Source organism: Ochotona curzoniae, unplaced genomic scaffold (assembly GCF_017591425.1).
Source record: "Ochotona curzoniae isolate NIBS_2020 unplaced genomic scaffold, NIBS_Ocur_1.0 contig_291, whole genome shotgun sequence".
Classification (NCBI taxonomy): domain Eukaryota; kingdom Metazoa; phylum Chordata; class Mammalia; order Lagomorpha; family Ochotonidae; genus Ochotona; species Ochotona curzoniae.
The window spans coordinates 11,667,891-11,683,809 of NW_024465649.1; the positions used below are offsets into that span (position 1 = coordinate 11,667,891).

General features: G+C 40.7%; 1 protein-coding gene across 3 annotated transcripts in view; it reads left to right on the forward strand.

The window, feature by feature from the left end:
• The window catches only part of USP24 (ubiquitin specific peptidase 24), a 130,973-nt gene that overhangs the window by 74,791 nt on the left and 40,263 nt on the right, over positions 1 to 15,919 (forward strand). For all 3 annotated transcript variants that reach the window (XM_040978486.1, XM_040978488.1, XM_040978487.1), the window contains exons 32-38: positions 1,381 to 1,478; positions 5,449 to 5,544; positions 5,669 to 5,897; positions 6,786 to 6,945; positions 8,880 to 9,035; positions 10,904 to 10,974; positions 11,613 to 11,773. In XM_040978486.1, the coding sequence (XP_040834420.1) occupies positions 1,381 to 1,478; positions 5,449 to 5,544; positions 5,669 to 5,897; positions 6,786 to 6,945; positions 8,880 to 9,035; positions 10,904 to 10,974; positions 11,613 to 11,773 (971 nt within the window). The remainder of the gene's footprint in view (positions 1 to 1,380; positions 1,479 to 5,448; positions 5,545 to 5,668; positions 5,898 to 6,785; positions 6,946 to 8,879; positions 9,036 to 10,903; positions 10,975 to 11,612; positions 11,774 to 15,919) is intronic.

Here is a 15,919-nt window from a genome sequence, read left to right on the forward strand (position 1 = left end):
ACATTTGTTTCAGTAAACATTTAGCAGTTTGCTCACATCATTGTGATTGTTAAACATTCAGAGTGGTGAGGAGCAGGATGTGGCCTCCAAGGTGTTAGTGGGACTTAAGGGACACTGCGTGCACTAGTCTACAAAGCACAGCACAAACTAAGCGCTGTGCAGAAAGCATCCAGGTAGGAATAGTCCTGCTGTTGAAAAGTAATATATGAGGCCTTTGTGTGACTTTAGGTCTGTAGAAAATGAAACCTTGACTGTCCTGCTTTGTTCTGGGAAGTAATATCCAGGGAATATTTCTCAATTTGCATCCAAGCTTTGGCAGTGTTAATTATTGTACTTTGTAGTTTGAGTAGGTATCCTGTAACATGTGTAGGTTTTGAATCACATAAAGATTACAATCAATAAGAGGGTACCAACAATTTTTTAAAGTCTTATTTCATCCAGTCATTTGGAAGCAATAGTTGCATTCATTAGTGCATTCTTTAGCTCTGTTTGCTTGCATGTTCAAGATGCAATAATGTTTTATATTTTCCTTAAAATACTCTTGGAAAAAGGTGTGATTCAAAAAGAGAAAATACTTTGAAGATGTTTAAAACAAAGCATGTCCTTGTTTAATGTGGAACCTTAAAATATACAGTACTTCAAAACAAAAGATTATGTAGAAATTTTTGGCCAATTTTTACTTACAAAATTTTCATATTGGGAACAGCTGCTAGATTTATCGCTTGCTTTTTTTTGTGTGCTTATATTAAAAAATATAAATAAATAAGGTAGAGTTCCTAACCACCCATGTTTGAGAATATCGAGAAAAACAGAATGGTTCAATGATGGGTCTGACTCATCACCAAATACTTAACATTGTATTATCTTAGAGCATTATCCGATATAATTTTAGGACTTCTGAGTAACTAAGAGTTGCTTTGAAAGGTTGTGTTTTCTTTAAATACACAAAATATTTGAAAAACCTAACCATTTCAAAAGAAGTTATTATTGTTGCCATCCAAGTGGCCGCAATAACCGGAATTGCACCAATCCAAAGCCAGGAGCCTCTTCCAGGTCTCCCACACAGGTGCGGGTCCTGAGACTTTGGGCCATCCTCGACTGCTTTCCCAGGCACAAGCAGGGAGTTGGATGGGAAGTGAGGCCACCAGGATTAGAACCGGCAGCCATATTTGGATCCTGGTACATGTAAGGCGAGGACTTGAACCACTAGGCTATCATGCGGGGCCCAAAATGTGATCCTTTTAAGTGTGAACTGGCAGTTTCCATCATACTCAGTACGTAACATTTAAAGAAATGCCAGCTTGAGTTGTCAGAATCTTACTTAAAGTGTAATTTCTGCTGAAAGTATGAAAATGATTAATTGTATTTACCTGTTCCTAGGTCTTAAGCTCCAAACTCATGCCAACAGCTGACGATGACATGGCAAGAAGCTGTGCAAAATCCTTCTGTGAAAACTTCCTCAAAGCAGGAGGCTTAAGGTTAGACTGAGTGTCATGTTTTTTGAGTTGCATAAGATATAGATTGGCAAGGTACTACGTGAATCATGAGAGATATAATAAGAAGTAGTAATGTTTCAGTCCTTTAGATCACTCTGATTCATTGTATGACTTTTAATTATTTGATAAATATACAGAAGGATGTCTCTTTCTCCTCTGGTAAATGAGAGAGGTCCTCAAGAAAAATCAAAGTGAAAGTGCTGAAACAGTGTCCTAAGTGTAAAGGTCTGTTGAGAGAAGTGACCGAGTAGTGACACATTGTCTACATTTGTATGGAGTGGCTGAGTTACACTGACCTAAGTTACACTGCAACCGAAGTAAAAGTTCTCCATCTGAATAGGGATGGAAGGGAAAGGGCACAGTGCGCTGGAGGTAAAGGGTGGCACGAGTGAAATGTGAAGCTGTGGTCCCCGTCTTGGGAGCCAACAGTTTCCTAAAAGCCTTGAGTAACTAGTAAGAGAGAGAATTGTGCAAATAAAGGTCACATTGAGGACCAGAATATTATCTTACAGCCCATGGGAAAACAGGCCCCTGTTAAGCCAGGAGTCCCCTAAAAGTGTTACCCTGGTAGCATTGGAGAAGATGAATGGAAATAAGGCAGACATGGTGACTAAGCCCTGTGGTAATGGTCCTGAGAGGAGAGAAAAGCAGGATTAGAGTGGCATCAATGAGATCAGATATGCTAGCCTTTGTGACTAGTCCAACATTAAGTAGAGACATTAACTAAATGGTCTTTAAAATGGCTCGAGAGCATGAGTAAATGGTGAATATTTTTTAAAATATATGTATTTTAATTCTTAACTGACATGTAATCATACATATTTATGAAATATATATTTGAATACATTTACCCAGTGTGTAATGATCAAATTGCAGATAATGATGTATGTATTATCTTCAACACTGATAATGTCTTTGCATTGGGAAAATTCCAGATGAGTAGTGAGATGTTAGTTTGGGAAATAAACATTTTGGGGGATGAAGGGAAAAGCAAGATTAACAAATGTGATTGTAGTGTGAGCTCCCTGTGTGTCACATGAAGTGGGTGGCTAGCATGTGGGGCTCAAGGGAAAAGTGGAAGATGGTCTGGACACTTGAGTGGCATCAGTGTGGACAACCATCAGGCGCACAGATCAGCTGGCAGAGTTGAGAGGCAAGTGTAAGGACTCAACTCAAGGTAACATCAGTAACAATCTCTGCTTTTAGATGGGTGAGAAAAAGATGTCAGTAGATGTGAGGGAGAAGTTTGCTTTTTTTGTATTGGCAATATTTTCTTATTTGATTTGTGTTTGAAAGGCAGAAAGACAAAGATCTCTCAGTTCCCAAATGTCTGTAACACCAAGGGGTAGGACCACACTGAAGTTGGGAACCTAGAACTCAGTCTAGGTATCACATGTGTTTGGCAGGGATCTAACTACTTGAACCATCAGCACCTCCCAGAGTATGTATTAGCAGGAAGCAGGAATCATGAGTAGATCCAAAGCTTGAACGTTGGGCCCTCTGGGGTGATATCTTAACTGCTACACCAAATTCCAGCCCTGCTTTTCTGATTTGATATTAGTTTGTACAAGACTTGTTCTGTTTATTGGCTAACTTAAATTGGCCACTGATGGAAAAAAGAATAAAGATCAAAAAATTAGGGTAATTGACAGAGCTGAGCTTTACTGCTTCAAGAGATTTGTGCTAGGAAGAAGTAACATGCCATTTCCGTAGGCAAGGAAGGAGTGAAAATGAACTTGAAGCTTGAATGAAGGAGGAATAGTTGCAGACATTCCTGTTTGCAGTTCTGGTGGGGAAAAGAAAGCTGGGTAGGGACCTTGAGGAGATATAGGAAGGAAAAATAGGAAATCAGGGCTAAGAAGTCTCCAGGCCATGTGGGAAAGTCTGGTACCCACATGTAGTTCTACTCTTTGCTTAACACAGTAGAAATAGTCCTATTAAAAGACTGATTTCAGATTACTTAGCTTTTATTGGGCTGTGAAAAGAAAGCCATTTTACTTTTGGCTTCTTTATGTTAGTTAATTCCTGTACCAGTTGTTTTAAGTACTGAAAACAGAACAGTAGGTAGATTAGACCGAAATGCACATCCTCATCAAGCTTACAGTCCAGAGGAGGGGAGAAGTAAATAAAACTGTATGTCAGATAGTGATCAGAGCTGTGAAGAAAAAGAAGGAAGCAAGGAGGAAGAGGGTGTGGTTTCTGTAGGGTGATTCCAAAAAGCTTCACTGATGGGTGACATTTTACAAAGCCCTGAAGGCTAATGCTCTATGACAAGATGCTCTGACTCCTAGTGCCAAAGGTTCAATTCCATGTATGTAACTGAACACACGCATCCATTTATGCTTTTCTCCCCACACCCCTTTTTCTCTTTTTTTATGGTGCTTAAAGTAAAGAGCCCCCCCTGGCAAGTCATCCATGTTATTCCTTAGGCATTTTATCTTTGCTCAATTGTTGGAGAATGGTAGCTTGTTTCATGGTTTTGTATTTGTGTCTAATGCACGTTTTAACACAATAGACACAATGCATTGTGTAGTTACAGTTTTCTGGAAAAGTTTATCTTTTAGGAATTGTTTTTCAGATCTTCAATAAATTTTTTCTTTAAATTTCAAAAAAAAAAAAAAAGCCCTGAAGGCAATGAAAGAGCAAATTTCACCTGGAGATGCTAGGTGGGGGCACCGGAGCTTTCCAGAGGAACAGGCAAAGTGCAGCACTGCAAATAGAATCCCTTGGACCTGCAGAGACCATGGGGGCAAGGCGTGCAGAATGGTTGAGTCTCAGTGCCAGAGCTTACAGATCTCAGGTTAGGTAGGACCTTTGCGGGCTGCTATGAAGACGTTGCTGTTTTCTGTCTAATAGCTGGGAAGCCATTGAAGGATTCTGCATCAAAGTGCTGATCTGTCTTAGCTTTTAAAAGGGTCACTACTGTTGATCTTTTGAGAATAGGTTTGGAAGGTGGAAGGGCAAAGGCAGAAACAGCAAGAACAGGAAACTTTTGTAACATCATAGGGTGTGGTGGATGTAAAAAACAAGCACAATTAAATTCTGGATACATTTCTGAGTTCATAGTTCTATCATTAAGGTAGCCTTGTTCCACATGAACTCAGATCCGTGCCATGGTTTTTATCTGATTCATTGAAACACTGAGTTTTAGTATCAAAGGAAAACATTGTTAAAGGAATATACATAGTCTGTTTAAATATAAGGTTCTTTTTATTTTTCCAGTTTTACTTTATTTATTTGAAGTGCAGTAAGAGAAAAGAGAGAGAGACCTTCCATGTTCAGTCCTCAATGGCCATGGCAGCTGGAGCTGGCCAGACTGAAGACTGGAGCCCTGCACTCCATCTAGTTCTGTCTCGTAGGTGGCAGACATCAACTATTTGGGACATCTTCTGCTTTCCAGGCACATTAGTAGGAGCTGGATTGGAAACAGCAGCTGGAACTGAAACCAGTGCTTACTTATAGAATATGAGATGCCAGTGCTTCCATGTAGGATATGAGAATCCTTAAGTGATAATTGGTAACATTTATGAGCAATGGCATTACTAACATAAAACTAACATAAAAGAAAGAAAGAAAGAAAAACAAAAGTCTTGGGGCCAGCATTGTGTCACAGCAGAAAAGTTGCCACTTAGGAAACCCGCAGCCCATATCAGAGTGCTGGTTTAAATCCAGGCTATTCCAGGTTCTGGTCAAGCTTCCTGCTAATGCATTCCTGGAGGCATCAAATAATGACCTAAGAATTTTGGTCCCTGCAACACACATGTGAGACTTGGATGAACAGCAAGACTCATATCTTTGGCCTAGCCCAGCTCTGATTACTATGGACATTTAGAGAGTAAATCATTTCTCTCTCACTTTCTTACTTACTCTGCCTTTCAAGTAAATAAAAATAAATTTTTAGTTTGAAAAAAAAGAAATCTTTAAAGTCCTACCTTTTCATTTTTCTTTGAAGTTTGGTTGTCAATGTCATGCAAAGGGACTCCATCCCATCGGAAGTAGACTACGAGACAAGACAGGGTGTTTATTCCATCTGTCTGCAGCTTGCAAGGTATGTTAATGTACCACATTATTCTCACATATCAATTCTCGACTTTATTTTCCTTCCTAAATCAGATTATTTTATGTATTATGAAATCATCTTGAGCAAGTCTGGCTTTTTTTTTTCTTTTGAGATTTTTACTGGTTGGACAAACAATGCCCACACTGCTAGATGAAGACCTGACCAAAGATGGCATTGAAGCACTTTCTTCTCGCCCATTCCGGAATATCAGCCGTCAAACCAGCCGACAGATGTCCTTGTGTGGCACCCCAGAGAAGTCATCGTACCGACAGTTGTCAGTATCTGATAGGTCTTCCATCAGGGTGGAGGAAATCATCCCTGCTGCTCGAGTGGCAATACAGGTAGGTGATGGTACATTCAAACTCTAGGAAGTACCTCTTAGCTGAAAGACCCTGCTTGGGGAGGAGCTATATGAATATAAAATGATCAGAATGTATATATTGCCTATGCGGAGTTTTTGATAAAGGACCGCCAAGGCAAATATTACTGTAATTCAAGGCAGAACTTTCAAGTGTTGTGAAGCTACAAAGGCAGTGTTTCCTATCAGCTTTACAAAGTAGCCTGTTTCCCTTTACCTGTGGATGTCATGGAAGGTTTTAGAATGGAAGTAGCATTTGCAGTAGACTTCAACAACCAAGTAGGGATCGGCTACATAGAGGTAAGTATACAGAGAATTGGAGAGCAATATGTTTATGTAGGAGAACAGATAGAAGTAAAATCAGAGCTTGGGATGGACATTATGTCGCAGAAGGTTAAGCCCCCACTTGCAGTGTTAGCATCGCATTTCAGCACCCCGCTGGTCCCCTTCCAGTTCAACTCCCTGCTAATGCGTCTGGAAAGGCAGCAGAAAATGGTCAGAGTACTTGGGCCCCTGCTGCCCACATGGGAGACCTAGATGGAGTTTCTGGCTCCTGGCTTCATTCTAGCTGCTATAGACATTTGGGGGAGAGAATCAGCCATCAGCTCTCTCTTCCTTTTAAATAAACAAAAAAGGATGGAGGAAAGGAAAGAAGGAAAAGGAAAAGATTGTAGGAAAGGGGAAAGAATGAAAACCGCCAGTGATGGAAAACTTGAGGTGAAACAGCAAGAATAGAGTCTGTTTAGCAGTGAACAGAGCAGTATGGCCGCATGGGAAGGGCTGTCCTGGGTGATGGTGGAGGAAGGTTATTGAAGTCATGGAATGTGTTCAGAATACCACCTGTTCTAATGCTCGTTCCCTGTTTCATTAGACAATGGAAGTGAGTGACTTCACCTCCACTGTGGCTTGCTTCATGAGATTGTCATGGGCTGCAGCTGCAGGACGGCTTGACCTCGTTGGGAGTAGCCAGCCAATTAAAGAAAGTACTTCTCTTTTTCCTGTTGGAATCCGAAACAGACTCAGCAGCTCAGGTACCTCTTTAAAACAGGGCAATAATTAAAACACCGAGTAAGAAATTGCCATTAGAGCTTGTCAGTATCATAAAAAGGAGAGAGCCTGTGTAAAAATTCATTAAGTCATACAGCTAATATTTGTGTTACTTTATTGACTATGTAAAGCACTCTTCATTAAAAAAAAAATTGCTCATAGTTACACGGAATTAAGTAGAGAAAGTAATTAGATCTCTTGTAGCTGAAGTGAGTTATAAAGGTGACAGAAGACCAATGTTGTGACATAGTGAAAACTCATCCCAAATTGTGACCTGAAAAGTTCTTCCCTTGGTGTTTTTAAAGATTTGACATATATACAGTAAAATGAAGAAATGTTAAAATGTTTTTGGATTTTTATGTGTGTAACCATAACTAGATTAAGTTTCAAAACACAGAACATTTACTATCCTTGAAAGGCTCCCTCTGTTGCGGGATGTGAGTGAGATCACACCAGGCATGTCTAAAGCTTATAAAGCAGTCTATTAACCAAGCTTGGTGATAACAGAGCATACTAGAAATAGCAAATTGCCAAGTCCATACAGCAATCCAACCAAACATAATCTCAAAAGGAACAAATGGTCATTACCCTGAAGTCCATCCGTTAAGTGAAGACCTATGTCCCAGCTTCCCCAACAACATAAGTTATCCTAAGAGACACGCAATGAATAACCTAGACACACTTACAAAGCTGCAGACATTCACCTTTCCCTGGCTTCTCTGCCCACATTCCACTACTGCTAGGCCTCACCTGTCCTGGAACTACTGATAGTACATAAACCAGAAACAACACTACTATATCCATTGTCCCATCTAAGCAGTACACAGGGACCATGCTCAGGGGATTTCCTGTCCTGAGTCAGGCAAGAGTTGAGGTGCCAGAGCAATGGAAGCACCTGACCAGAGAGAGCCCCCACTTCACGGGCCTTTTAAAGGGGCTTCTGAGGGGAGTGGTTACACAACAGTGCAATACCATCCCCTCTCAGATGATAGGTGAGTCATGGGTGGGCAGGAGCGAGTATCTAAGTGTTGTAGACTAAGGAGTTGATTAGTGCTCCTTGGGATGGACAGGAACAGGAACTGGGCTTGTAGCTAAAAACACCTAGACTAATTGGATTTATCTGCATCCAATATCCTGGCTAAATTAGGACGTGGGGGGAGTGGTTGAGGATGGAATTTTCATTCCATTGCTGTTAGGACCACCTTCAGGGCAGAGGGTAGGAGACAGCCAAATTTCATTTGCATACTGTCAATGGTTGCACCCATAACTCCTCATGCTCTTAAAATTTTTAAGTACTCTAACTTTTTGTCAGCCGAAGTGAGTTTGGTTCATGAACACATTTTTGAATATTTGCCCATGTCTGTTCAGCAGGCAGGATGTTTCGGATGCATTGTTTCAGTCTCAATACTTAGGCCACAGTTCTTGAAGTATAGCGCGAGGTTGTGGGGACACCTGGGGTCTGGTTATGCAGCATCTCACAGGCTATTATGAAGAGTGGCCTTTTTCTGAAAATTGACTGGAGGGGCCCAGTGGAATAGCCTAGTGGCTAAAGTCCTCCCCTTGCACATGCTGGGATTCCATGTGGACACTGATTCTAATCCTGGTGGCCCTGCTTCCCATCCAGCTCCCTGCTTGTGGCCTGGGAGAGCAGTTGAGGACGGCCCAAACACTTGGGACCCTGCACCCAAGTGGGAGACCCAGAAGGAGCTCCTGGCTTCTGACTTTGGATTGGCTAAGCTCTGGCCATTGCAGCCACTTAGGGAGTGAATCATTGAATGGAAGATCTTCCTCTCCGTCTTTCTCTCTGTATATCTAACTTTCCAATAAAAATAAGTAAATCATTAAAAAAAAGAAAGAAAGAAAATAGACTGGGAGGACCTGCAGGTCTCCCAGCACTCATCTGTTTGCTTATTTTTAGGGAGCAATTGCAGCTCTGGAAGTGAAGGCGAGCCGGTAGCCCTGCATGCCGGGATCTGCGTGCGACAGCAGTCGGTGTCGACAAAAGATGCGCTGATTGCTGGAGAAGCCCTGTCCCTCCTGGTTACGTGCCTGCAGCTTCGGAGTCAACAGCTGGGTATGCAGCAGGCTCATGTGGGAATCATGTCTTGTGGGAATAGGCCAAGTTTCTGGGGGAATTACAGCTTTTCACTGATAAGGTCCTGCTATGGGAGTGTTGGCATGTGAAGTACACAGTGCTGGTGGAGTTTCTTCTGAAGCGGTACTTGCAGTTCCCCTGTAGGTGATCAAGGCAGTGTCTGTACTCTCTGAGCTTACTGCCTAGTTGAAGAGTTAAAACCCAATTTAGTTTATCTTCATGGTAGGCTCTGGCAGGCTGGGCTGTTACTGATCATTTGCTGTTGTATCACAGCAAGCCCAGGCTCTGTCCCCAATGGTCTCTTCTCTGTCTACACTCATTTTGTGTATCTCATCCAGGGTCACAGCCCTAAAGTCCGTCTAGATGCTGACAGCGCCTCAGTGTGGCTGTAGCCTGGACTCTGGCCTGTTCACCCAGCCATCCTGTGGACATCCCAGATTTATCCCACCCAGAGCAGAACACCTCATGTTGCCTGTAGCACTCAAGAGGTTTCCCAGCTTAGATGATTCCTTTTTTTCACTCGCTGCCTCAAGTCTGCTGGCCTGCTGTCTTGCACACTGGACTGCAGTTCTCAGGATCCCGTCGTGTTAGCAGGCCCTCCCACCATGTTTCTGACTTGGATTGCAGCCACAATGCCCAGCTCCTCTCCCTGCTTCTGCCCAGGCAGCATATTATTTACACAGTAGACATAGTGGACCTCTTAAACTGTAAGCCTTCTCCCAGACCTTCGAACAGCTTCTCTTCACCCAGAGTAAAGCCAGATATATTATTAAAGCTTTTAATATCCATACACCCCGTCTCCTTGACATGTGTGTGCCTCCCCCTTCTCCCTGTCCCCTCCTTCTGTGTCCTGGCCTCCTTTCCCAGGAGCACCTGTATGGACTGTTCCCTCCCTCTGACATGTCCTAGAACCACCTTTCCACATGGTTCTAGAACACCTCATCCGTTGCCATTGTTTACATGCCATTGCAGTGAGGTGTTCTCTGGCCACTTAAAAAATTACAGACCTTTCTTAGCCCCAGCAGTATCCTACCTCCTTACCTTTTTTCCAGTTTGTTTTCTTGGGTTTATTATCATTACCCCATCCTCAACTAGGTTCTAAGCTCTGTGAGGTCAGAATCTAGCCTGTTTTTCCCACTCTGGGCCTTCAGCCAGTGAGTGCTGCTCAATGCGTGGCAGGCCTTCAGTAGCTACACCAAATGAAGTCGTCACAACCCCACCCCTAGAAATTATACCCATGCGTGGAGCCTTCCTCTAAAGGTTGTTATTTTTTATTTTATACTGTTACGTAGAAGTGGTGATCATTATATATTGTGTACAGCACCCCAATCAATCACGATGAACATAGAGAGAAAGTAAAACATCCTATCGGTCATTAAAATAATTCCCAGTGATTTTCTGTGGGCAAGAATGCTTTAGAAGGCTTACATATGGGAAAGGCAAGTCATTATCCCATGGCTTTTGAACAGTCACTCTCCAAATTGACTTTTCCTAGAATTGCTTACTTTGGAAATATTTTCAGATCAAGATAACAAAAGTATCAGTTCAAGTTTTTGGAGTATATGTTGCATTTCATAAGCATCACTAATTTATCAAGAGAATTACATGTTTATTTTATGACTGGGATATGCAGGGCATTGTGGGAACAAGTGCTCCTGCTCTCAAGCACTTAATTTCTTGGAGCAGATGTGCAAAGATGAAAGCAGTTGTGGAGGGTCCTGAATTCTGACCCACATAACAGATGAATCTGCTTAACTTGAGCCTAAGGAATTACTGAAGATTCATAAAATGTGTGACCTAACTTAGTTCTTTTCCACCCCCAACCCCATTCTCTTTTTTACTATTAGCATCTTTCTATAACTTGCCCTGTGTTGCTGATTTTATCATCGATATCCTGCTGGGATCACCAAGTGCTGAAGTAAGGAATTTTTTTTTATTATTACTTAGGTCCTTTGGTCTGTTCTGATAGGATTCTCCTGGATACCTGTGATGTTATTGCAGATACGGAAAATTTAATCCTTCCATGGACTCAGACAAAGACCACTCTGAAAGAAGTGGGACCATTTGCACTCACCTGCCATCCCCTCTGCTACCTTTTCCATATTCCAGAAAAAGTTGTAGACTAGAGTCAGGATTTGTGTATGTTCATAACAAATTAAGCACTATGGCTAGTGTTAATATCCACAGCTTACAAAGGCAGCCAGCATTAAGTATCAACATGCTGAACAAATTCAGGAAGACAAAGTCAAGCCAAAACCTTCCATTAGATTTTAAAATTCTGACTTTATGATGTGACCTTGAAAAATAACTTTTTAAACAACCTGAACAAGAGATTTTCTTTTTTTCGTTTAAATTAGTGTATAAAATCAAATGATTTAGGAAATCAATTACCAAACTGTATTTATTTTAAATTACTCCAAGGTTGTTCAGTGGAAAGTTACCACTAAAATTGAAACACTTGTGGCCTGTACAGTCCTTCAGCACCCATCTGAGTAGTGTGGTCCCTCGGAGAATCACTGCCGAGTGTTCTTAGTGCAGACTGGTATCTAATTTCAGATTCGCCGGGTTGCCTGTGATCAGCTGTATACTCTGAGTCAGACGGACACTTCAGCTCACCCAGATGTGCAAAAGCCAAATCAGTTTCTCCTGGGTGTCATACTTACGGCTCAGCTGCCTCTCTGGTCCCCAACCAGTATTATGAGAGGCGTCAATCAGAGGTATGTCATGAAGACGAAAGAGCTCACAGTAAACAGACAAAGGATAAATAATGTATGTTCTGCTCCCCTAAAGTCCTTAGTACATAACAGATCATGGAGTTTCTATGTTTTTCTTCTAACATCCTACCCTGAAAGCGAGATTTGTGATTTTCTGTCCTTTTGGGACAGAAGAGTTAGAGTAAACGCTGCCAGGCTTTCTTTTGTGTTATCCCATTTTACGTGAGCCTGGTCCCAGTGGAGAGGTCCACGTTACTTCTATCTTCTTATGTATCACTTTCTTATCTCAGATGCTTCATAGCTCCATGCCTGGAGGGAGCTGGGGTGTACTCTAAACTTGCTTTCTTGGCTTCAAACATGCCTAAATGTGTGACTCAGTGCCTGGCTTAGACAGGTGACTCTGCCTTCCCCATGTCATGTCCCAGGCTAGTCTGATGCCACATGTTCAGACCCTGAAGGGGAGGTGGAGGTCACCCATAACCTCAAATTCTTGTTGCTTTCTCCAACTCAGCTTTACCAGACAGCCCCAGCCATGGTGCTTTTCAAGTGCCTTGGCTGTTTATGTATTTATGTATTTTTGAATTAGAGCCTGGAGATGGGAGGATTTAGGGCTACTCCTTTTGTGTCTGTTTTATAGCAGCATAATATCCTCAAGGTTTATTGAAAGACTGCCTTTTCCTGTCCATTCACTTCCGTTTTAATTGTTTCTGTGTTTTGGCTGTGGAGAACAGTGCCACTGTTAGTTGAGCACACAGGTCTCTTGATGAGACCCCTTTCAGTCCTAGGGGTATGTGCCTGCCATGGACCTTGCTTTGTCATACGGTAACAGCATTGGTTTTCCAAGGGACTGCCTGTGTTTCCCACAGCAGTTGGGCCTGTATACTCTGCTGTTAGCATGTAGGCACACTCATGCAAACTTCTCCACATCCTAGGCAGCCCTTGTCTCTCCCAGGATGGTTGTTTGTTGTTTATTGTTGAGTGTGAAGTGGTATCTCATTGTGGCTTTGATTTGCATTTCCTTACTGGTTAAGAATGTTGAGCACTTAATTAAGTGTACATGTTCTTTGGTGAAGTGTTTAAGACCTTTGCTGTTCATTTTTACATTAGATAAATTTGCTTAATTTTAGCTCGTTTAGTTGACTATTTGATCTATTTTTGTTTGATTTTGTGTGTTGTGTTAGGCAAGAGTCCAACTTGATTCATTTCCAAGAGATGCCAAGTTTTTCCAGCAGCAGTTTTTGAAAAGGATATCCTTCCCTCAATGAATGGGTTTGTCATGCTTGCTGAAAATTGCTGAATCGTGTAGTCAGAGATGTGTTTTTTGAGTTATTTCAATTTTCTTATTCTGTCTGTCCTTGTGCTGGTACCATGCTGTTTTGATTACAGCAGCATATAGGTATGAGTACTCCAACTTTGGACTTTTTCAAGATATTTTTGCTATTTTGGTTCCTTTGCACTCCCATGCAAATTTTGGGATGAGTTTTGCTCTTTCTATAAATGTCATTGAAATTTTGATAGGGAATTCACTAACTAGGTATGTGGGTTTGGGTAATATTGCCATCTAAACAAGATTGTCTTCCCTACTTTGAATTCAGGATCTTCCTTTTGCTTATATCATCTTTAATTTCTTCCATTAGTCTTCATAGTTTTCACTTTATCAGTATTTCATTTTCTTGGTTAAGTTGAATCGTAAGTATTTGGGGTTTTTGATGCCATTGTAAAAGGTATTTTTTTTTTCAAATTACTCATTGTAAGTGTGAGAAATACAACTAATATTTTGGGGGATTTTTTAATTTGTCTTGTTTGTTTGTTTGTCTTTAGAGAGAGGAAATATACCTGGCAGGAGTGGAGGGATGCGAGACTCACTCCTTTCTGCTGCTTTACTCACCAGGTCCTCGATCTGTCCCCAGTCAGGGATTGAAGCTGAGAGCTATATATATACACACACATAGAAATATATATTATGTTTTTGCATTTTAATCCTGCAACTTTTCTGAATTCATTTATTAAGTTATTTCAGACATATATGTGTATTTGTGTGTCAGGATTTCTACATGTAAAATCATATCATCAACAAGCAGTTTTACCTGTCCCTTCCAGCTTGAATTTCTCTATTTTTCTTACCTAATTGCTCCAGCTACAATTTTCCATTTTATGTTGATTTAGGAATATCAAAGCAGACATCCTTGTTCCTATTCCCAGTTTAAGTTTTTGTCATAAAAGTGTGCTAAATTTTGTCAAATGCTTTCTCTATCAAGTGAGGTGAAGATGGTGGTTTTTTGTTTTCTTCCTCCTTTCTGTTAATGTGGTATTACCTGATTTTCCTGTGGGATCATCCTTGTGTTCCAGGAATTGATCCCACTTGTTTGTGATCTGTAATACCTTAAGTACATTGTTACATTGTATTTGCTGGTGTTTTGTTGAGGATTTTTGCATCAGCATCTGGAAGGGGTATAAGTCTGTTTTCTTGCAGTGTTTCTGTCATAGTCTGTTTAGTCATGTGATAATTCATGCCTCTCTATAAGAAATTAGGAAGTGTTGCCTCCTCTTCAGTTTTTTGTTTTGTTTTAAAGATTTTTGAGGACTGGTGTTAACTCTTCGTGAAGTATTCGGTAGAATTGGCTTCATGTCAGGAAGCCATCTGATCCAGGACTTCCCGTTGTTGGATGGTTTTTAATGACTGATCAGCTCCTTGCTAGTTATAGGTGTAATCTACATTTTTTATTTGTTCTTTATTTACTTCTTGACCAGTTTTACCTCTTCAGGAATTTATATCATCTAGCTTGTTCAGTTTGCCAGCAACCAGTTGCTTATGCAACTTGCCGTCTTCAAGCCTTTCTGTTTCTGTAGCAGTGTCTCCACCTCCATCTCAGAATTCAGTCACTTAAGTCTTCCTTTTTTTTTCTTAGTTTGTTGCAACACTTGTTAGTTCGATTGATTTTCCTCCCCCAAAACACCAACTTTTGATTAGTTTTTGCCTTTTCTGCTCATTTTACTTATTTCCACTCTAACCTTTATTATTTCCTTCCTTCTACTAGCTCTGAGTTCAGTTTGTTCATTTTTATTTCTAGTTTCTAAAGATGTGAAGTTAAGAGTGTTGATTGGATATTTTTCTTGGTTTTGAATGTATTCAGTAACTTTTGTTGGTGTGTTTTATTTTTATTTTTCATTTGCCTCAAAATATCTCTAATTTTCCTAGAAATTTTTTCTGCAAGTCTTTACAAATTTGAGTAGGTAAACATTTGTTAGATTCTCATGCTAATACTTGAATGTAAGAGGTTTTTTGACCTTGGGTCTGGCATGGTGGCCTAGCAGCAAAAGTTCTTGCCTTGAACACACCAGGATCCCATATGGGCGCTGGTTCTAATCGAGGCAGCTCCATTTCCCATTCAGCTCCCTGCTTGTGGCCTGGGAAAGCAGTCGAAGACGGCCCAAAGCCTTGGGATCCTGTACCCAAGTGGGAGACCCAGAAAGAAGTTCCTGCTCCTGGCTTCAGATTAGCTCAGCACTGGCCTTTGTGGTCGTTTGGGGAGTGAATCATTGGACTGAAGATCTTCCTCTCTGTCTCTCCTCTCTGTATATCTGACATTGCAATTACAAATAAATAAAACTTAAAAAAAAAAAAGGTTCTTTCACCCACATATCAGAGTCTCAAGATACTATTTTGAAACATTTAATTTTCAAAAAAGGAAGCAGTCAATCTTTTGCTTTCTGAGATGAAATCACTGTGGATGACTTATAAATGTTTAAATGTAGCCAGAATTTACAATCATATTCTTAGCCATCAAGATTTAAATTGAATTAGGCATTGAGCATGTACAGTAAAAACCATAAAAATTCTTTTGTGTATCTTTTTACTTTAGAATCTCAACATTTGCTAGCTAAAGTATTACTAAACAGATAATCCTTTTGTCTGAGAGACCATTGATTCTGAATGTTAATGCTGAAGCCATTTTTAAAAAGGTAAAGCTAACCCTTATTGATAGGGTCAGCTTACTTAATTTAGAGTTTGGATGTAGTATTAAATTCTCCTAAACTTGGGAAAGAAGCAGAAAGTACTAGATGAAATTTTAAACATACTTGCTCAAAGTATATCTTTCTAAAAATACATTTTGAATATAGAGCTGTTTGATTTCACATAAAATTGAG